The sequence below is a fragment of the Podarcis tiliguerta genome (genome assembly GCF_965153285.1).
Source record: "Podarcis tiliguerta genome assembly, chromosome: 2".
In the NCBI taxonomy this organism is placed as follows: domain Eukaryota; kingdom Metazoa; phylum Chordata; class Lepidosauria; order Squamata; family Lacertidae; genus Podarcis; species Podarcis tiliguerta.
This window is the reverse complement of record NC_139535.1, coordinates 112431344-112454503: the sequence shown is the minus strand read 5'-3', so window position 1 is coordinate 112454503 and position 23160 is coordinate 112431344. Positions and strand designations below refer to the sequence as shown.

Sequence of the window (23160 nt, the reverse complement as noted above, 5' to 3'; positions counted from 1 at the left end):
AGCTGAAGCAGAGTGCAGTTACGCCATGGGATTAAGAATTATGCTTGCGCAGATGAACTGGTTGATCTTAGAACCTTTATGCGGAAACAGACATATAACACTCGGCACTTCGAAGGGGTGTGTGTGTCGGGAAGTGGCACTGATTAATACAGAGAAAGATGTTCTCCGTTGCTCTCTGGTGGAGGCAGTAAATAAAGCAGAAGTCCCCAGGGCTTTTACCTGTTCCTTAGGGCTGCGATTGCTAGGATCACTATGCTTCCTTTATAGAAAGGAGAGGAAATCTTCACAGTACTGTAACTAAGACCCTCTTTTCAGGAAAGGTGGGCAAAGTACTCCTGTGACTACTACAGGTAAGAGGCAACTGCTCCTGAATGACCACACTCAGAGTACTTATTGCTGTTTGCCTCTGTGTCCGATGAATACAACATTTTTGTTCAAATGGCAGGTGGTCGTGTTCTAAGAGCAAGAACTTCGCTCTACGTGGGGCTGCCCTTGAGACTGACCCAGAAACTCCAGAGGGTGCAGAATGCCGCAGCGAGACTCCTTACAGGGTCTTCACTGCGAGATCACATTCATCCGGTGCTATACCAGCTGCACTGGCTCCCGGTGGAGTACAGGATCAGGTTTAAGGTGCTGGTTTTAACCTTTAAAGCCCTATACGGCCTAGGACCCTCGTACCTACGGGACCGCCTCTCCTGGTATGCCCCACAGAGAAACCTACGCTCGTCAAATAAAAACATCCTGAAGGTCCCAGGCCTCAGAGAGGTTAGGCTGGCCTCAACTAGAGCCAGGGCTTTCTCGGCTGCGGCTCCAATCTGGTGGAACGCTCTGTGACAAGAGACTAGGGCCCTGCGGGACCTGACATCGTTCCGCAGAGCCTGCAAGACAGAGTTGTTCCACCAGGCCTTTGGTCAGGTCCCAGCCTGACTCCCTCCTCTGGCAACCTGCACAGAATTTTGCTCAACGGTTGCCATTAATTTGACTTTAATTAATTTTTATAATGGAATGTTTTTAGAATGTTTGACTATTTGATTGTTTGATTATTTAATTGTTGTTAGCCGCCCTGAGCCCGGCTTCGGCTGGGGAGGGCGGGATATAAATAAAATTTATTATTATTATTATTATAACTTCAAGCACTCATTCATTGTGTCAAAAGCACAAATTGGAAGGAAACTTTCCTCTTTTGGATGTACACGGCAGTGACTCTGGGGATGCTCAGTAAATGCAACAGCCTCTACTGGGAGCCCAGGAAAAATGAAAGTGGGTAAAGGAGAAATAAATACTCACGGGCATGCCGCGTGCTCCTGCAGGACCAGCAGGACCCATTGGACCTTGAGCACCCTGGAGAAAGATGAAAACAAAAATTATAAGCTGACTACTGGGCACCTTCTCCATGCTGAGATGAAACCAGAGGCCACAGCTCTCCGTGTTGACCAACAGGATTCGAATCTAGTACGGTACAGTCATGCACAGGGCTCTCCTTCAAGGCCTGACCCAAACCACACAGCAGCTGAGGTATGGATATTTGTAGCAGAAAGTCCCACTAGACGGGAAAGGGTTAAGAAGTGCCTTCATCATTCTACTTATGCACTGTAAACAAGGTTCAAAGGGGGAGGAACTACATGTGACTGAGCACAACATGCTGTTTGGCCCAAGCTAAGTAGCTGGATTAGTTGGTTAGAGTGCGGTGTCGGTAATGCTAAGGTTGCAGGTTCGATCCCCATACGGGATAGCTGTATATTCCTGCATTTCAGGGGATGGGACTAGATGATCCCTGAGGTCCTTTTCACCCGCATCCGTCTGGTCTCTCAGGGAAACGTTTGAACTGCTGATCTTAAAATGCACCACCCACAAGCCAAGCCGAGATTTATTTTATTCTGCTTTCACATTTTGAAAGAGGCACAGCAATTACCCGAGAGGAGGCTTCTGAAGGTACTATTTATTGATGTGAATATCTTCTTACGGGGTTCCTAATCCATTAATTTCATCCCCACAGAACCAGTTCTGCCTGTTCTAGGAATGGCTGGGGCTGTTCAGCAACGTTTAGAAGGTCACAGTGTGTTCACACTTGATGCAGAGCCTTAAAATGAGAGACAAGAGCTCCAGCTCTTGGGTTCAGAGTGTCTCTTTGTCCCTTCCTGCTGGATCCTGCCCACAGCTCCATTTCCTCACCCATCAGAGAGGCCTGCTGCCACTTGCAGTTTACTGCTAAATGGCCTCGGTCCTGTAAACAGTGGTACCTCGGGTTACATACGCTTCAGGTTACATACTCCGCTAACCCAGAAATAGTACCTTGGGTTAAGAACTTTGCTTCAGGATGAGAACAGAAATTGTGCTTTGGCGGCGTGGCAGCAGCGGGAGGCCCCATTAGCTAAAGTGGTGCTTCAGGTTAAGAACAGTTTCAGGTTAAGAACGGACCTCCAGAACCAATTAAGTACTTAACCTGAGGTACCACTGTACCTGAAGGAGAATCTCCACCCCCATTGTTCAGCTCTATGATTCTAAGTTTGGCCCAAACTGGGAAATCCTGTAGATTCTAAATACAGTGGTGCCCCGCAAGACGAATGCCTCGCAAGACGGAAAACCCGCTAGATGAAAGGGTTTTCTGTTTTTCAATGCGCTTCACAGGACGAATTTCTCTATGGGCTTGCTTCGCAAGACGAAAATGTCTTGCGATTCTTGAGATTTTTTTTCGCTCCCCACCCCCTTTTTCTAAGGCGCTAAGCTGCTAATAGCCTTTTAGCAGCTAATCCGCTAATCCCTTAAGCCATTAATAGCCGCTAATAGCCGCTAATAGCGCTAATCCGCTAATCGGGTTGCTTCGCAAGACGAAAAAACCGCTAGACGAAGAGACTCGCGGAACGGATTAATTTCGTCTTGCGAGGCACCACTGTATTCTGGAAGGATAAAAAGGTAAAGTCACGAATGACTCTGGGGTTGCAGCGCTCATCTCGCTTTACTGGCCCAGGGAGCCGACGTTTGTCCGCAGACAGTTTTTCCGGGTCATGTGGCCAGCATGACTAGCCAGCTTCTGGAGAAACCAGAGCAGCGCACGGAAACGTCTGGAAGGATAGGTTTCAGCAAAGCCATAGGAAAGGGAAAACCATCTAGCAAGTCATGGCAATTCAATCAACCTCTTATAGCATTCCATTAAGAAGTCCCCTCTAGCCTAGCATTCTGTCCCAACCTTACGTTTCAGGAAGTTCACAAGCTATCATGGCTAACAGCAACCGGTGTGCACCAGTTCCCAACCTTGGGTTCTTAGATGTTGTTGGGCTACATATCCCATCATCCCTGAACACTGGCCATTCTGGCTGGGGATTATGGACATTGTAGTCCAACAACATCTGGGGACCCACCTAGTGCACGGTGTGTTTTTCTTTTCAGCCAATTATTGATTTTCCAAATTACAACCCATTTTTCACAAATTATTACAATACCAAATCAATGCCATTTTAATTAAATGGCTTCCCACGTGCCATCGCTTAGGGCATGTTTACTGGATACTCACCGCTTCACCTCTATCTCCTTGTTTACCAGTTGGACCAACAGGACCAGGAGAACCAGGTGGGCCGGGAGCTCCAGGGCCACCGACAGCACCAGTCTCACCACGATCACCCTGTCAGGGGGACAAAGGAGATGCATTAAATACCAAATATGTATATGAGATGCAGTGAGGGACAGCAACCCCGCTGATGGGACATTTCCTCCCCGTCCCTTCTTCCCCCCCCCCCCCCCGACTGGTTCCATGCTCTTAGAAGATATGGCAGGTGCTGGGGCTGATTGAGCAATCTGAGAAGGCTCTTGGAAGACTTTGGTGAAGAGGTGTGGGAAAACCTTTGGTTGAACAGCAAGGAACAGACTAACAAACAAGGCACTGCCATAGGACATAGGGATAGAGGGAGAGAGCAGCCTTTCTTCCCGCCTCCCAAAATGCATATTATGATGGCAGATGAAGATGTTGGACTTCATGGAGCTAGCTGACCTCACTGGGAGAATCCGCGACCAGAAAGAAGAGGAATATCAAGAAGATTGGAAGAAATTTAAAGACTATTTGAATAGATATCGCAACATTGAAAATTAGAAGTTACCTGAAAGTATCAATTAGGCCTAGGATTAAATTAGGATTTAATTATTAAATGAGATTTAGAAGGTTAAGAAAAGTTAAGAAACTTGACTATAATTGGAATATTGTTTTTGAATATTGGCAAACTCCTACATTTAGTTACAATGAAATTCAGATGGGAGGGACTGGAGGAAGTCAAGTAATATGTTTATGAGGTTGGAAGTTTAATCAATCATTAATTTGTATTGTATTTGTGTAACTGTTGCTATATCTTTTGTTGTTATTTGCTTTATTTGTTTTATTTTTCTTTCTATTTTTTCTTTATGGGTTTTTTAGTATGTGTTATATTTGTAAGAAACCTAATAAACATTATTGGGGGGGAAACCAAAAAAACCAAAATGCATATTATGTGGCTGGAATAAATTGTGTAAGAAAGGGTAATGTTAATGGCTTATTCCACAAAATGTTGCTGCGTTACTCAGATTTCAGGGAAAGAGGTGGAAGAGATGCATGAGAAAATTGTGGGGCTAAGAACAAGGAAAGTAAGGGCTAAGAACGTGGACAGAAAGATTAAGCAGGTATGCTGCTCCCACCTGGATTATGCCCTGAGATTATACCCACATGGCATTAGATTTTTGACTCGAGCGACACACGTTCCTTGAGCAAATCATATTTAAATACATCAGTGGTTAATGCTCCTTTGAGATGGGACACTCACCTTCATGCCAGGGGAACCATCTCTGCCTGGGGGACCGTCTGAGCCAGGATTGCCCTGAGAATAAAAATGATAGGCGTTTATCCTTAGGAGCCAAGGAAGTGGCGCTGTGTCCCTTTCTGAGAAGGTATAGCCAACCGCCCCAGTGAGTTGCATTTCCTAAAATCATTCCCAATTCACAACCTTGGCTTGACAAGCAGCCTTTGCCAATATACACTCATCGCAGTCATGTATGCCCCTCCTCCAAGGTAATCTGGAGACCGTTCCTTCTTGGAACCTACTTTTGCAGGAAACTGACACCTTGCTCCCAGCAAACTTGGGCATCAGGTTTAGCAGATCCTAGTCCAAGCATTTGAAAGAGCTCCTTCGCAGCTCCTCTTGCAAAGCCAACCCTCAAGCCAAGCCCAGGCACCACTGGCTGGCAAAGGAGGAGGAGACAGTAACCCAGAACTGGAAGAACTGCTTTCTTGAATTGCTGAGGAACCACCTTTCAGCACTCCCCAAATTCACCTCTTTTAAATACTGCTTATAAAGTTGCAGTTACAATTAATTGCCCGTCACCTCTACCCAGTGGAATCCCACTTGCAGAAAAGCCCAGCCCACTATAGGCTGGAAGCAATCAGTTCCTTGAACGGCTAGTAACTTTTTTGGCAGATGCCAGCATTTTAGAAACACTGGGTTTGTTTTCAGGGAGCGGTGGGGTGTTAAGTGGAGGAAAATTACAACATGGATCGTAGCTTTAGATTCCTGATCAGCAACAAAGGTTTTGGAAGGCTACTTGGAGAAGAGAGTGGGGGGTAATCTAAAGCTTATTTAATTGCACCCCTCCCTGACCCCCCCAATGGGCTGCTGCTAAATATAGCCATCCCTTACAAACCTTAAAAGCAAAAGGGGTCCACATGTAAGAAAAATGTAGATTGTATCCCTTACAAGGCAGTCGATGACTTCTAAACGACATTAATGGCTATGATTTTAATCAAAAGGAAGTAATTCCCTCTAAAGGCCAAGAAGGAAATATGTTTAGGATCAGGGTTTAAGAATGATGCATGCACTCTTTAGAATATTTCCTGGAAATGCATTGCTAAATTGAGGCTGCTGCAGCATAAATCAAAACCAACAATCACTGTAATGGGAAGTGCTACAAATACAGTATTGGAAATGCTATCACATCAACCTTCTCTAACCCAGCGCTTCCTTGCTAGACTACAATTCCCATCACCCCTGGCCATTCACTATGCCAGCTGATGGGAGTTGGAGTCCAACAACATCTGAAGAGCAACAGGTTGGGAGAAGGCTGGTTTAAAATATTATCTGCGTGTTTTATTTTTAAAAGTCTGTTCCACTCTGGGGCATTGAAAGAAAAAAACAAGTTTTCATCCCCCCCCCCCAATCCTCTGCCCCTTGACATGTTTTGCTGTAGGAATGCAGTTTTAAAATAGGATATGTTACTCTTTCCCCCAGGCCACACATAGAACAAGTTGAGTATGCTCACCTCACGTCCAGGTTCGCCAGAGGGACCAGTCAGGCCAGGTGGACCAACTGGGCCAGGTGGACCTCTGTCTCCAGGGCCCCCGGGAGCTCCTTGTTTACCAGGCTCACCCTGAAAAGAAGAGGGTGGGAAGAAAAAAATCAGAACAAGTAAAGAACAGGTACTTTGCTCAGAGCAGACCTGGCAGGATTTTGACTGTCACCTAAAGGTAAAGGTAAAGGAACCCCTGACCATTAGGTCCAGTCGTGGCCGACTCTGGGGTTGCGGCGCTCATCTTGCTTTATTGGCTGGGGGAGCTGGCGTACAGCTTCTGGGTCATGTGGCCAGCATGACTAAGCCGCTTCTGGCGAAATAGAGGAGCGCGCAGAAACGCCGTTTACCTTCCCGCCAGAGCAGTACCTATTTATCTACTTGCACTTGGATGTGCTTTCGAACTGCTAGGTTGGCAGGAGCTGGGACTGAGCAACGGGAGCATAGTATATCAGAGAGTTTGCTGTACACGACTATGGGCTTATCCTCTTGTCCCACTGCTTTCGTCCAGGGAAAGCTGCTCTTTAGCGCTCAATAGAAGCAAATGGCAACCTGGATTTTCCACAGACTGCTGCTTGTTCCAGAAGAGCCGAAAGAGTGGGTTTTCCCTGGGAAAGGAGTGGGGCGAGGGGAAGCCACTCAACCCAGGCCTACAAAATGTGTGTCAAGTGCAAAGCAGATGGTCCACGTAGCACAGTACTGCCAGCTAGCAGCTCTCCATGACCTCAGGGCTTTTCCTACAGAGGAAATCTTAACTCCTTTAACTGGAGAGGGTAGAGACTGGATATTGGGAATCAGGTCTCACTCTCTGCGGGTCTAGATCTCTCCCCCCCCGTTTGGTGCCCAAACATCAATTTCCCCAAAACCCTTTCCATTTTCATACTTGGTAAGCTAAAGAGACTTATTTGTGATGCCAACTGGTCATTTATGAATCTGTAAGACAAATTATCCTAACACATTCGGCATTTCAGAATACGACAAAAAAAAAAAAAAAAATTCCCTGATCCACAAGTACTCAGAATGCCCAAGTACTCAGAATGCAGTAAATTGCACCCCTGACAGGTTTTGTAGTTCTATCACCGATGGATGGCGTTGAGGCCACAGGCTTAGTATATACTTGAGAAACAGACACACATCTCCTCGTGCTTCAAGCCCAAAAGTACTGCCTGCCTCTCCACATTTTTGCTAACTTAAGCTCCTCAGCAAACCTAGACAGCGCCTTAAAAAGCAGAGACATCACCTTGCCAACAAAGGTCCGTATAATTAAAGCTATGGTTTTCCCAGTAGTGATGTATGGAAGTGAGAGCTGGGCCATAAAGAAGGCTGATCGCCGAAGAATTGATGCTTTTGAATTATGGTGCTGGAGGAGACTCTTGAGAGTCCCATGGACTGCAAGAAGATCAAACCTATCCATTCGGAAGGAAATCAGCCCTGAGTGCTCACTGGAAGGACAGATCCTGAAGCTGAGGCTCCAATACTTTGGCCACCTCATGAGAAGAGAAGACTCCCTGGAAAAGACCCTGATGCTGGGAAAGATGGAGGGCACAAGGAGAAGGGGACGAAAGAGGACGAGATGGTTGGACAGTGTTCTCGAAGCTACCAGCATGAGTTTGACTAAACTGCGGGAGGCAGTGGAAGACAGGAGTGGCTGGCGTGCTCTGGTCCATGGGGTCACGAATAGTCGGACATGACTAAACGACTAAACAACAACAACAACAAGCTCCTGAGATCACTTACGGAAGGACCCGGCAGACCAGGGAAGCCTCTCTCACCGCGCTGACCAGGGAGACCAACGATCCCTCTCTGACCTGCCAAGCCTTGAGGTCCAGGTGGGCCGTCAGCACCCTGGAGGGGAAAGAAAAGGGCAGAGATGGGTGTTAATTTGCAAATGACAAAGCAGCAAGCCAGATCCATTGTACATGCAAAGAAGGCAGGATGAATACGTACAGGAGGGCCATCTTCTCCAGATTCTCCCTTCTCGCCTGGGGGACCAGCAGGACCTTGCAAACCGGGATCGCCAGCACGGCCAGTGGGGCCTGCGTCACCACGAGCACCCTTGGGACCATCTTTACCAGGGGCACCGGGAGGTCCTGCAGAACCGGGATTGCCCTATGGGGAAAGGAAGAGCCAGTAAGATCCCCAGAGACCGATTCTCTGCATTAAAAGTTATACTGGGAGAAGAGTCGGTGGAAGAAGACTGGAAAAAGTTTAAAGACTATTTACAGAAATACTGTAAAATTAATGAATGTTAGAAGAACGTTGGAATGAAGTTATATGGCTTTAGTAGAAATGTTATAAGGATTTAAGTATAAATAGATTAATAGAATATTAAAGGAAAAAATAAGGTTAGAATGCCTTAAGATAATTATAGGATAGAAAACAGAGGAAGATGGAAAGGAATTGCTGAAACAATTGATAGAAGTGGAATACAAAAAGGGAGGTGTGAGGAGGTTGGTGAAATAAGTGAATGAAAGATAAGATATTGAAATTGTTTGAGGTGTTTTAAACTGTTCTTCTTTGGTTTTGTTACTTTAATGTGTTAGTGATATGTAGTGTTTTTGTATTTTATTGTATTGTTGTTTTTTGTTGTTTTTTGTTTTGTAGTGTTTAAATTGTTGGAAAAGTAATAAATATTATTTTCAAAAAAAAAGTTATACTGTTGAGCGAAAACATGAATCCACTTTATCTGCAAGTTGTTAGGCTTCAGGACACAATAAGATTCTTTTGGGTACAACGTGAATTGAGATAAAAGCTTCCTGTCAGCCTCCAGATTTACTTACCGTATTTTTCGCCCTATAGGACGCACTGGCCCATAGGACGCACCTCCTTTTTTGGGGGGGGGGGGGAATGAATAAAAAAAATATATTCCCCCCCCCAGCCGTGGGGCTGGTGCGGGGGAAGCCCGAGCTTCCCCCAACCCCAGCCCCCAGAACGGGCTGCTATCCGCAAGCCTTGCGAGCCCGCGGCAACTCCCACCGAAGGGCGCCCCGTGCTCCAGGCAGCAGGCTGCTATCCGCAGCCTAGGGAGCCCTGTGGGAACTTCCGCAGGGCTCCCCAGGCTGTGGATATCTTTCCGAAGCGGGGGCGCTCTGCTTCAGCGCGCCCCACACTCCGGGAAGCAGGCTGCAGATATCTTTCTGAAGCGCGGGTCCTAGGGAGCCCTGCGGGAACTCCCCTCTCGCTCTCCAGGCTTCAGCGAAAGCCTGCATTCGCCCCATAGGACGCACACAGATTTCCCCTTCATTTTTGGAGGGGAAAAGGTGCGTCCTATGGGGCGAAAAATACAGTATACCTCCCAAAAGCTAAAAGGTCCCCAAAGGTTTTGAAGATGTTCTATGAGACGCTGCTTTTTCTTGCATTCACGACAACTAAGGTTGTAATCCCTCAAAAAACGGGACTCTCCCATTTTGGGGCACAAAGTACCCTGTCCCGTTTGGCCCCCAATCTGTCCCATTTTCAAAGTCATAAAAAGAAAAACAGGCATTTGTGTGCTCACCCAAACATGCTTATCATGCATGCAACCAATATCAAATTGGCTTTGAAGTCATTTCATTCTGCACCAGGTAAAGTAATTTTTACCCCCCAATTTCCCCCGACCTGTCCCTTATTTCATCTGACCAAAGGTGGCAACCCTAATTACAATCTAGCCTGAATCCATGAGCAGGTTGGTCATCAATTTAATCAGAGAAATGTCCTGATGATCCCACCTGAAAGCATCTAAACCAGACACCTGGAGTGAAAAACAAACTCTAATTGCAGGAGATAAAATATCACATCAGTCATTTAAGACCAATTGAGGTGTCCCCCCCCCCCCCCAGACTCATATTAAAGGAAGTGAAAGGAGAACTTTAAATGCATTTTGTAAGCTCCTAGGGTTGAAAGTATTCAAGGTTAGAGCCCCACTGGTTGTTGTGCAAGTAGAAGTCAAGTGATTTAGAACTTGGCAGGTCCCAGGAAAAAAGGCCTCTAACCAATTAATACAGGTCAGGTTCAAGGGACTACTTCCATAATTCCAGGTGGAGTATCAAAAGCATCAGAGGTTATACGTGAATAAACCAGACTTGTTAGGAAGTCCACTCAAGTTGCTAGTCAGATCTTTGTTGTTTTTAACTAGGTAAAAGAATAGACCATGGAAGAAGGAACTTCCATGTGACTTAAGTTTTAGTGCTTTTATCAAGGCAACTCAACAGAAGCATTTGACGTTTCTACCCACCGGAGTCTTAATTTTGAGTAGGCTTGCACTGTAAAAATAAGTCTAACTGTTCAGTAGGGCTTACTCCCACGTAAGTGGGTGACTGCAGCCTCAGTTTCTGCCACTTCTATATCCCTCTCCTGTGAAGTTATCCCGAATTAGCTTCCATTTATGATTTCCTCTCTTTTATTCCTAAAATAATTGATATAAACACATAAAACACGTTTTAAACACCATATATATATATATACACACATACAGTGGTGCCTCGCAAGACGAAAAGAATCCGTTCCGCAGGTCTTTTCGTCTTGCGGTTTTTTCGTTTTGCGAACCAAGCCCATTGACGGAGTAGCGCTATTAGCGCTATTGACATTTTAAGGGCTAAAAACGGCTTTTTAAGGCTTGGGGGATTAGCGGTTTTGCTGCTAAAATGCTTTTAGCAGCTTAGCGCTTCAGGAAAAGGGGTTTTGGAGGGGGAAAAAAATAATCAAAATTTTTCGTCATTTTTCGTCTTGCGAAGCAAGCCCATAGGGAAATTCGTCTTGCGAAGTGCCTCTGCAAACGGAAAACCCTTTCGTCTTGCGGGTTTTCCGTCTTGCGAGGCATTCGTCTTGCGGGGCACCACTGTATAGTGTGTGTGTGTGTGTGTGTGTGTGTGTGTGGCCTTCGCCACATTTAATCTGAATCACCCCAACACTTGTCAGTCTACCCACTCTTATCTCCTAAATATTTTGTTTTATTCACAAACCCACTTGGTTCCTGCTTCAGGCTTTTAGCTAACACTTTGGTAAAGACATAAAGCTATTAAAAAACAAACAAACCAGAAAGCATTCCCATTGAATACCTCTTTCTTGGTTGCCTATAATATAAATTTAAAACAAAACAAATGCCTATCAATGACCAACAACTTACGTTAGGGCCTGGTGGTCCAACTCTTCCTGCTGCGCCAGGGAATCCAGTAGCACCCTGGGAAGAAATAAAAAGGATTATGAACAGAGCACCCAGGAACATTTGAGGCACCAGCGGGTGGTTGGGGAAACTGCAGGACCACCCCCTTTATTTTCAGCCTGTTTCACTGAAGACTCAGTTATACAGTTGCAAATAAAAGGTTTCAAGCATGTTTTAAGTGCGATATACAACATGACACCAGATGGCGATGGTGAGCTTTACAGAAAATTCAATGTATTTTTAAAAACGCTTTTTAAAAAAAGCATTTTTTTCCAGAACATTTTTTAATATGTGTGTAGATTCCATCTAAAAAAGGTTTCAGTTTGGTGAAGTTTGGAAAGCATATAAGAAACCCTCTTTGGCTTCGAGAATTACCTGCTGAGGTCAAAAAAGAGGCCAGACTGAATAAGGGAGTCCTTCTATTTCTCCCCTGCTGTGTGTCAGTGCTGATGTGTTTCAGGCACGGGGGCAAGGACCCTTCACTAAAACACGATCGGTACTGATTCTACCAGCTGACCATGCTCTCAAAGCCCAGCTCACCACACAACCATTTCTTGGGCTGATGTCTGTTCTAGATCGTGGTTGCCCATAGCACCCATAACATCCAAGCTTGTTAAAAGCATCAAGTGAGAGAGCTGGCCCACAGATGGGCAGGAGACTAGGCTGCAGATACCTCGCCTCTAATAAAGCAGTGCAAATCTCGATGGTTCCCTGGAAGCCCCGTTTATGAAAGAGCCCTCCCACTTTAGCTTCTCCACTTCTTGGCCATCATGAAAGAATAATCAAGTTTGAAAAACCTTTCTGAAGACAGGAGCTAGCTTGGCCTAGGCTGTGATCTTGTGTCTTTTATACATTATTCTTGTTGTTGTTGTTATTGTTGTTGTCTTATTATTTATACCCTGTCCATCTGGCTGGGCCTCCCCAGCCACTCTGGGCAGCTTCCAACCGAAAGTTAAAAACAATACAGCATCAAACATTAAAAACTTCCCTAAACAGGGCTGCCTTCAGATGTCTTTTAAAAGTAAGATACAGTGGTACCTCTGGATGCGAATGGGATCCATTCCAGAGGCCCGTTTGCATCCAGAAGCGACCGCGACCCGCGTCCGCGAGTCTGCGGGTCATGATTCACCGCTTCTGCGCATGTGCATGACTTCATTTTGACCGTCTGCACATGTGCGAGTGGCGAAACCAGAAGTAACACACCCCGTTACTTCCGGGTCACTGCAGCGGGCAACCCGAAAATACTTATCCCGAAACTACTTCAACCTGAGGTATGACTGTGGTTGTTTATTTCCTTGACATCTGATGGGAGGGCGTTCCACAGCACTGGCGCCACTGAACAACAGTATTAGGTACTGTCTTACAGTGACAGTCTCCCTCAACCTGTAGCCTTCCAAGTGTTGTTGGACTACATGTTTTATCATCCCTGACCACTGGGCATGCTGGTTGGGGCTGATGGGAGTTGTAGTCCAACAGCATAGAGAGGGCATTAGGTTGAAACAGGCCAATCTTATACTAACTGGCAGTGGCTTCCCACTGTGGTCAGGGAAAAAACCAAGAATAAAACACAAAATAATGATGGATAAGAAGGAGAGAGGAGCATTTGGCCTCCCTGACATGGAGTTATATCATGATGTGGTGGGTCTGACCTGGCTAAAAGAATGGATCAAATTAGATGCCTCGGATGTATTGGATTTAGAGGGAGTAGAGACAAGATTTGGATGGCATGCCTATCTAATAGATGAAAGAGTCAAAGTGCATAAAGGCTTCCTAGGGCGTATAGTCAGAAAGCCTATATATAAAATATGGGAGAAATATAAAAGACTCCTAGAACCGAAAACTCCTTGGTGGGCATCGCCAGCAGAAATTGTCGCAGTGAAAAAGTTAAATATGAAAGAAAACTGGGCTACCTATAAAATGGTATTAAAGGAAGAAAACGTAGAATTGGAATTAAAGGATTATACAGAAATTAAAGCTCATATTAGTGATTGGTTTCAATATATTCAAATTAAGTACAGATTAGCGAAAGACAAAAAGTTAGGATTTAAAAAAGAAATATCAAAATTCGATAAATACTTAATCCCACCCAAGAGACTTAAGCAGAAACAGCAGAAGCTGAACCTATGACCTTATGTAGACGAAGTATTTTTAATCTTTGTTGGAAGCCGCCTAGAGTGGCTGGGGAAACCCAGCCAGATGGGTGAGGTACAAATAATAAATTTATTATTATTATTATTATTATTATTATTATTATTATTATTATTATTATTGCTATTGCTATATGAGACACAACAGCCCAGGGCTGGCCCACCAATGAGGTGGGATGAACCAGCCGCCAAGGCGGTACACCTATGGGCTCCCTGACTGCCCTGCTGCCTCCCACAATCGGTGCCAACTTCCAGCAATATCTCGTCGGAACCTGTCATTGTTGCTGCCATTTTGCACCCCCACCACCCCAGGTGAGGACTGTGCGGTGGACCGGCACTTCCTGTTTTGCCTCAAGCAGCAAAACAGCCCGGTAAATTGCCCACAACAGAGTGTGGAACCTTTTTTTGCCTCAGGTCCACATTCCCAATTTTAAACTGGCCACTTTTCTCACACAGAAACACACCTCAACATTCCCTCCTGTGAACATACTTTTTAAAACACATCTCCCTTTGTTGAGTTGATGAGGCTCATGAAGAGAAAGTAGCTATGGCATAAGCACATGGGGAGGTTTTACAGTTACCAGATAAACTGAGGGAGGGTGGCAGGCTTAGGTTCATTGCCAGTAGTCTTTGGAGCGAAGCCACCATATTTACCGTATTTTTCGCTCTATAGGACGCACCCAACCATAGGACGCACCTTGTTTTAGAGGGAGAGAACAAGAAAAAAAATTATCTCCCTCTCTGGGCAGCGCCCCTTCAGTGAAGCGGCAGGAGAAACGGAGCCCCTTCCATTTCTCCTCCCGCTTCGCTGAAGGGGCGCTGCGCAGAGAGGGAAAGCTGCGCAGCGCCTCTCCAGTGAAGTGAAGCCAGGAGAGCAAGAAGGATCGGTGCACACCGATCCCTCTTGCTCTCCTGGCTTCAGCGAAAGCAACACGAAGCCTCCGGAGCGTGGTGGGAGCGCTCCCTCTGCGCTTCAGAGGCTTCCTGTTGCTATCGCTGAAGCCACGGAGCCTGCATTCACTCCATAAGATGCACATACATTTCCCCTTAATTTTTGGAGGGGGAAAAGTGCATCTTATAGAGCGAAAAATACGGTACATGAATTTAATGCGCACCTCAGTTTTCAGAACCTTGAAACCCAGGAACTGTTTGCTATGCCAGCGGCGTTTTACAAGCTTGTGATAGAATCTAATGAGCCATCAAATCTAATGCGCACCCTAATTTTCACGACGTAATTTGGACAAAAAAAGGTGCGCATTACATTTGAGTAAATATGGTATTTATCCGAGTGGTGTAATCACCGACTTCTGCTCCCCAAGGTTCTGAACAGGGTGATCTACAGTAGAAGCTTCAAGTCAAGTATGGTTATTTTTAAAACCATCACAGCACTGTTATCAGAGGTGCCAGTAAGGGAAGGAATGAAGCAAATTGTCCATAAAATACTTACCGGAGGACCCTGTGCACCACGCGCTCCCTTAGGACCAGTCACACCAGTTGGACCCTACGGAGACACAAAACAAAATCTGGATTAGGCACAGTTAAGCTTCTCACTGAGCTTCTGCCAGAGATCTCTGTAGCACAGATCTGAAAGAAGCAACCAGCCTCCTTTCTGACAGAACTCTGCCTCGTCTTTCGATGTTTACTCTCTGCCACTCTCTTGCACGATGCGAACTCATGTGTGCCACACAGAGCAAAATCTCTGCCTTACAGGGTTGGGTGTTTTTTGACTTTCTAAGAGTACATGAAAATAGGAGCGACGCCCCTGGCACATGAAAACATGCTACAGAAGCCATTCCTACCAGTTCTCGTGCAGTGCAACAAGCCCTGGTTGTTTGTACCCCAGAAACTAGTATTCAGAAGTACACGTCCTCTGAACTTGGAGGTACCACATGCCAGTAGCCATCTGGCAGACTTGTCCTTCATGAATGTGTTTAATTCCAGTTGACTAAGTTGCGGGGGAGGTTAACATAGCAGACAGATAATATAAGGATGTATACAATTTTACAATATGCAGAAGTTAACATGGGGAAGGGAAGTCTTAGGGGGGAGGGAGGGTTTGTTGGGGAGGGGGGAGGGAAAAATGGAGGCAAAATAATGAAGATGATTTGTTTTGATAATTTGTTATATTGAAATTGTTAATAATTAAATATATATATATTAGGGGAGGGACAAAGCCCCATATGAATGATGTTTTATCCAGCCTATGACTCTGCTCCAATACTTCCCTCATATGACCCTTAAGCCCCAATCTTCTTTCAAGGAGGAGACAGGTCTCCTCCAGCATCTTAAAAAAAAGCCCCCACCCAGCTCTTGCTAGTCACTGGCTACCATCCCAGGATAGGAATCCTAGAACTGTAGAGTTGGAAGGGACCCCAGTGGTCATCTAGTCCCACCCCCTGCAATGAAGGATTTACCAACCTGTGGGCCAGGAGCACCAGATGAACCTTGTGGGCCTGGGGCCCCAGCATCTCCCTTCTGGCCAGTTTCTCCTTGCTCGCCTTTAGCACCAGGTTGTCCATCAGCACCCTGTATTGGGGAGGAAGGCAAAAGCATCTATGGTGAGAGAGAAAGAGAGAGAGAGAGAGAGAGAGGGAGGGAGGGAGGGAGGGAGAGAGGGAGAGAGGCAGGCTATGGGAGGAAAGAGGTTTAAGTTTCTGAGAATTACTCACAGGAGGACCAGCGAATCCAGCAGGGCCGGGAGCACCAGGTTCACCACGGTCACCCTGAAACAGAAACAGTCGTCAGCTGCGGAAAGAGCTGGAGATGAAGAAAACACCATCCACCCAGTCATCTGGATGCCCTATGCCAGGTATGGCCAACACCTGCATTCTCAAGGTCAGTTTTACGCTCCAGGAACTAGTCTAGTCTAGGGCTGGAACTCCCCAGGCCTCACACACATAGTGAATTAAGTCAGCATCACCCACTGGTAGAGGATTCCTTCCACCCAATGGGATGAGGTCATTAACTGGGAGCCTTAGGAACAAACATGCTCCCCAAGGCACCCAAGAGAGACGGGGAGAGAGAATGACTGCTAGTGGCACTTTGAATATGAAATAGTCATGGGGGATTCACTGCTGATTTTCCTTATAAGCAGAACTGTGAACAGTGTCCCCCCGCCCAATTCTACACCTTGATTGAGGTTTGCTAAGGTCACCAAAGAAATGGCTGGCCTGTAGGAAGGGCTGGATTTAGGTTTGATGAGGCCCTAAGCTACTGAAGGTAATGGGGCCCTTTAAATATCCAGCTGTCCTTTGTCAACAACAAATTGCTGCTGTTTTTTGTGTTGAATATATGTTGTATGGTAATTTATGGACCTAACAGGTATCTAAAGCCATTTGCCACTGTAGCTGTATGTAGGTTTTATTTGTTTTTTTATCTTATATTTGGAAATGTATATCCAGTTTTTTCCCCTTTAAATTTTTTGGGGGCCCCCAAGAGAGTGGGGCCCTAAGCTATAGCTTGTTTAGCTTATACATAAATCTGGCACTGCCTTTAGGCCACCAACTCACATTCTCTGCCCAATGAGTCCCACAACCTTACATTGTTGGGGCATGAAGTTGGGGTCTGTCTTTTCTACACTTAGCATAGCGAGGCTCACATCCTCAAGTAATGAGAACTGTTTATGCCAAAGATGTAAGGTCAAAGATTCGTGAAATGTTAAGCGGCACTAATTCACAATTGCTCTATTTAAAGAAAATGTGACTCCAGCTAAGGCCTGCTTTGCTAAATGCCGGTCAAAGCAACAAAGGTCCCTCTCTTGAGATGATATTCACACACCACAGCAGCACACGGAATGGAAACAGCAAGAAATGTGCTTGTTTGCCCCTCTGTGCTACTGACAGGAGCTGAAGGAGACCCGTTAGGGTTTCAAAGATTTTATAGGCCAAGTTGAATCTTTCCCCATTCAGATAAAGGTAAAGGGACCCCTAACCATTAGGTCCAGTCGTGGCTGACTCTGGGGTTGCGGCACTCATCTCGCTTTATTGGCCGAGGGAGCCGGCGTATAGCTTCCGGGTCATGTATCCAGCAGGACTAAGCCGCTTCTGGCGAACCAGAGCAGCGCACTGAAATGCCGTTTACCTTCCCGCCGGAGCAGTACCTATTTATCTACTTGCACTTTGACGTGCTTCCGAACTGCTAGGTTGGCAGGAGCAGGGACCGAGCAATGGGAGCTCACCCCATCATGGGGATTCGAACCGCTGACCTTCTGATCGGCAAGTCCTAGGCTCTGTGGTTTAACCCACTGTGCCACCCGCGTCCCCCCATTCAGATACCCTTCTACAAAAGAATTCATAGTAATTTCAAACTCACGGGGCCACCACGAGCACCTGCAGCACCAGCTGGGCCAGGGGGGCCAGATTCACCCTGGTGGAATTAAAAAAAGAGAAAAAGATCAAGGATTTTGTATGATCCACATTTTCCTCAAACCAAGCTGGTGCAATTATCTTTTGTTTTTTAAAACTTTTTCTTATTTTGAAATACAATTCTTAGAATTTTTTTTAAAGGATAAAAATGTGTATTTTAAGATTAAAATGCATTAAAAATGTACATTTTTTGATCAAGTATGTAGAAAAATGCATATTTTGTGAATATCTGCTTTAAAATGTAGTTTTCTTCATGCTTTGCAGATCAGTGGGGAAATTCAACAAAACAGAATTAGGAATAGACGTGAATGAAACGCCATGGACCAGAAATAGACTGGTCCATCATGAAACGCATTAAAATATGCTAGAAGCAACAACAGACAGGAAGTCACCATTAAACCATTTTTAGTCTGTAGTGAAATAAGCCCAAATTTGACACAAAATGTGGAACAGGCTGTTACCGAGACAAATATACCCACAAGACTTAGAAACCACCTCTGCCTGCTGCTTAGCCTAACCAAGGACAACTCATTTGCAGAAGACTTTCTTACCTTCTCTCCATTGGCGCCAGCAGGGCCAGGAGGACCAATGGGACCAGTCAAGCCCTGGCAAAAGGGGAAAAAAGAATTAGGTGTACTGGTGAAAAGCATCCCATTTGTATCAAAGGCATCCCTGCTTTACTGGCAGTTTCAGAACTGAGACATTAGCACTAAAAATGGGGCACAAACGTTACCCCACCCCCTCTTTCTGAAGCTCATGGAAGATGGGACTGGATTCACTTTCGGAAGAGTAGCCAGAGTATCTTCCACTTTTGGAAGCCGGGAACACCTAACACTTATTCATCAGTACTAGTTTTCTTACCTTGACAGCTTGAGAATATTCTTTAGGCCTTTGACCTAAACTCTCTTTTGGCCTTGCCAAGTTTTCAGAGGCTCAGCTCTAACCAAAAGCCCACTTTTGCCTTGATCACAGTTCCCCAATGGTCAAGTCATTTCCCTCTCTTCTATAGAGGAGGTAAAGGTAAAGGGACCCCTAACCATTAGGTCCAGTCGTGGCCGACTTTGGAGTTGCGGCGCTCATCTCGCTTTATTGGCCGAGGGAGCCGGCGTACAGCATGACTAAGCCGCTTCTGGTGAACCAGAGCAGCACACGGAAACGCCATTTACCTTCCCGCCAGAGCGGTACCTATTTATCTACTTGCACTTTGATGTGCTTTCAAACTGCTAGATTGGCAGGAGCAAGGACCAAGCAACGGGAGCTCACCCCATCACAGGGATTCGAACTGCTGACCTTCTGATCGGCAAGTCCTAGGCTCTGTGGTTTAACTCACAGAGCCACTCCAGTAGATGTGTTTTTTCCACCATCAACCTCTTAGTTGGCTAAACCGGTTGCTTGATGTCTTAAGAAAGGAAAAAGCCAAGTTGGCCACTTACTCTGCCGCCATCTTTGCCAGGAGCACCTTCTGGTCCCTTCTCACCAATATCACCCTGTTGGAGGACAGCAGAAGGATAGACGGTAAATAGGTGGCAATTCTGAGAACCCTCTTTGTTTATGATAATGGCCCCAGAGTGAAAAGATTAAAAAAGTGATTTTCAATTCCACCCGGCTAATTGGCAGGTCGCACCCAATCCCTGACAAAACAGCCCTTCAAGTATTCCATGAAGAGGAGGAGAAGGAGGAGAAGGTGACGACTTACCCTGTCTCCCTTTGGTCCAGAAATACCTGCAGCTCCTCTCTCACCAGGCATTCCCTGAAGACCTGGGGGGCCTTGTGCTCCAACGGCACCAGCAGGACCAGTTGCGCCCTGGAAAAGAAAAATAAGGCTCACCATTAAAGCTTGGCAATATTTCCAAATATCTTCCAAACTCGGTTTGAAATCCATATCGTGGTATCTGTTTCGTAATTTTTGACCTGGCAATATATGGCAAGTCATGGTGTGTGTGTGTGTTGTGCAAAAAATCACAATGCGGGGAAAACCGTGAAGCCAGCCAATGCCTCTACATAGCAACATCCTTATACTGATATATCACAATGTCTGAAATATCGCAATGTTTAGCTGGTGATATATCATAGTGTTGAAAACCAGGTATTGCCCAGCCCTAGTCACAATCACTATGCAACTGCTTGGGCAGTAATCACAATAGACTTGCAGGATTACAGAGAGAGGCACTATCATGTATTATTTCACCAACATGCGATTGATGAGCTGAACGCACACCTCCCTTCTATGGGAGAAGATGTCCCCCACATTACGAGATTGTCATGTACCGTACTCAACAAACTTGATAGAACGAATTCAGGATGTCGGACAAACACAAGAGGTAGTGGAAAGCCAGAAAGCATGACAAGCGCTCTCTCAACCTTCTCTATAGAGCCACCCTTTCACAATTAATAATAATTTATTATTTATACCCCGCCTATCTGGCTGCTTTTCCCCAGCCACTCTGGGCAGCTTCCAACAGAACACTAAAACACAATAACCTATTAAACATTAAAAGCTTCCCTAAACAGGGCTGCCTTCAGATGTCTTCTAAAAGTTTGGTAGTTATTTTTCTCTTTGACATCTGGTGGGAAGGCATTCCACAGAGCGGGTGCCACTACCGAGAAGGCCCTCTGCCTGGTTCCCTGTAACCTCACTCCTCGCAATGAGGGAACCGCCAGAAGGCCCTCGGAGCTGGACCTCAGGGTCCGGACAGAACGATGGAGGTGGAGATGCTCCTTCAGGTATACTGGGCCGAGGCCGTTTAGGGCTTTAAATGTCAGCACCAACACTTTGAATTGTGCTTGGAAACGTACTGGCAGCCAGTGTAGGTCTTTCCTTTACAGTCCTACCTCGGGTTACATACGCTTCAGGTTACAGATGCTTCAGGTTACAGACTCCGCTAACCCAGAAATAGTACTTCGGATGAGAACAGAAATCGTGCTCCGGCGGCGCAGTGGCAGCAGGAGGCCCCATTAGCTAAAGTGGTGCTTCAGCTTAAGAACAGTTTCAGGTTATGAACGGATTAAGTTCTTAACCCGAGGTACCACTGTAAGTCAATTAATCTAGTCCCTGCTGAACTCCGCTGCCGAAAGTCTCTTCAAAAAAGCAGCGCCCTGACAAGGAAGCTTGCCAATATCTTCCCCGCCAACAGTCCCTCAGCTGATTTCCCTATTATCCTCTTTCTCTGAAAGAAACTGAGTTCATAATGTACCTGGCGGTCCAGATGCTATGAGGCTCTTTCTGTATGGCAGCCACCGGGGTTGGGAGGTGGGGGAAAGGTGTACAGGCTGCACTGCAGAACAGGAAGTGATGCTAAGTTGCCACCTACCTTGGGTCCATCGGTCCCAGGAGTGCCGGGAAGACCACGAGGACCCTGCAAGCCTTGGGCACCTGGAGATCCACGCTCACCTGGGAAGCCGCGCTCGCCCTAGAGATGAAAGAGATCATTTTAGTGCTCAGGATGAGTAGAAGGCTCTGTTCTAGAGTGGCATGATTATGGTAAGGTGTTGATGGGAATGGTTGAGGATTTTGAACTTTCCTCATTTTAAAGCAAACACCCTGTACTTAATATGCAGCCTGGAATCCTTCATTTATCACAGAATTTTGAGTTTTCAGCTCAAAAACACACCAAAATACAAATAAAATTGAGTATTTTTGATAGGGCACAGAAGTGTGTATTTTAGGATAAAATGCATACAAAAATGCCCATTTTGTGGAAGAAAATTATATTAAAAACCAATGCATGCTTCTCACTTAAAAAAAAAAATGTGACAACTGATACAAAAATAAAATGACTTACGATTTATTATTAGTATTATTTAACTAAATTTATATACCACTGACTCAAACGAAAGACCTCTAAATGGTTGACAAAAGGCAATCCAAAATGGCAATAAAAGCAAACATTGAAACAAGTTACATTAATAGATCAAAACATAAAAAAATCAATTATTTAAAAACAATTTTGCTTACTAAAATAACACGCCAAAATTACATGCCTGGGTAGGCTTACTGGAACCATAATGTTTTTAGCAGGCACCAAAAAGAATAGAGCGAAGACACCTGCTTACTAATTTCAAAGGGCATGGCTGTTGCCACACTAAAGATTTTATTTCTTGCAAGTGAGGAATAGATAATATGGGGCTGTGGTAAAAGTGCCAGTTCTGCAGATCTGTGTGGTCAAGTGGGTATCTATGAATTAACCACAATGTGAAAGTGACAGTGGATTTAGACTGATTCACCCACCCCTAGGCCTTGGATTTTAATTTTACGCTACTCACTCTGGGACCAACAAGACCAGGAGCACCAGCCTCTCCAGGAACACCCTGAAAGAAAGATATACATATATATTTAGAAGCAGGGAAAGAGGGAAGGAGAGAGGTTAGCTAATCTATAGTCCCCTGAACAACCATTAAGATTCCCCCTTGGATCAAATACTTCTCAACCATTATACTTAAATATACTGTGCTGCTAAGCTCATATTTGCAGAGAATAATCTAAAAATACCTATGAACAGAAGGGCAAAGGGGAGGTAGAAAGCGACTCTCAATGTTCAAGTGGACCCTCTGTTGCAGATCTCATGCAGTTTTTCCTCTGTTGTGTCCAGCACATTGATTTCACACCTCCAGTGAACATTACCGCCAACAATTAAATGAGCCCAAGCATGCATTTGCTTCAAAACAAAATTTGTTTATCTAGCTTGCTGCACTGAATACATATTGACCCTCCCTGCCCAGTTCAGCTGCCAAGAATTACTATCTGGAACAAGCAGGGCTTCACAGAATAAAACACCTGTGGCTGATTTATTCCTCATATACACAGAAACTATTGACTAGAAGGAAGTCCCTTTGCAGCAGGACACCCTTAAGCTTAGAAAGTCAACACTCTGCAGACTTGAGTTCTCATTCTGTCCAGATTATTCCAGGGGTGATCCTCAATGCCCATCTCTCTCTTCCTCATTACTTACCTGGTCACCTGGCTTTCCACCTTCACCCGGAGGACCTGGGGGCCCTGGAAGTCCCTGAAAACAAGAAATATAGTGTTAGCATGACACTCTCGAGGAAGTGCCGGTCCAGAAACACCAATAGTGTCCAGGGCAGGAAGGGAAGTCTTGTGAGCCAAATTGATTGCCGTTAGATTTTATCAGACAGGAAGTAAAATAATTTGGTTTAACTGTATACAACTGGAGCAATAGGCAAAAAAGTAGTTAAGGGGAAAGAGGAACTG

At 45.5% G+C, this 23160-nt stretch overlaps 2 protein-coding genes across 9 annotated transcripts in view; one reads left to right on the top strand and one right to left on the bottom strand.

The window, feature by feature from the left end:
- The window catches only part of COL2A1 (collagen type II alpha 1 chain), a 99389-nt gene that overhangs the window by 7864 nt on the left and 68365 nt on the right, over positions 1–23160 (bottom strand). For all 8 annotated transcript variants that reach the window (XM_083427281.1, XM_083427283.1, XM_083427282.1 and 5 more), the window contains 17 exons: positions 22901–22954; positions 22215–22259; positions 21263–21361; positions 19648–19755; positions 19385–19438; positions 18503–18556; positions 17899–17952; positions 16257–16310; positions 16006–16113; positions 15035–15088; positions 11405–11458; positions 8248–8409; positions 8038–8145; positions 6274–6381; positions 4785–4838; positions 3512–3619; positions 1288–1341 (listed from right to left, as the gene is read on the bottom strand). In XM_083427281.1, the coding sequence (XP_083283407.1) occupies positions 1288–1341; positions 3512–3619; positions 4785–4838; positions 6274–6381; positions 8038–8145; positions 8248–8409; positions 11405–11458; positions 15035–15088; positions 16006–16113; positions 16257–16310; positions 17899–17952; positions 18503–18556; positions 19385–19438; positions 19648–19755; positions 21263–21361; positions 22215–22259; positions 22901–22954 (1332 nt within the window). The remainder of the gene's footprint in view (positions 1–1287; positions 1342–3511; positions 3620–4784; positions 4839–6273; positions 6382–8037; positions 8146–8247; positions 8410–11404; positions 11459–15034; positions 15089–16005; positions 16114–16256; positions 16311–17898; positions 17953–18502; positions 18557–19384; positions 19439–19647; positions 19756–21262; positions 21362–22214; positions 22260–22900; positions 22955–23160) is intronic.
- CSAD (cysteine sulfinic acid decarboxylase) overlaps positions 17036–23160 on the top strand; it is a 742174-nt gene continuing 736049 nt past the window's right edge. The window contains exon 1 of the mRNA XM_083427685.1: positions 17036–17083. The gene's annotated coding sequence lies outside the window, so the exon portion shown is untranslated. The remainder of the gene's footprint in view (positions 17084–23160) is intronic.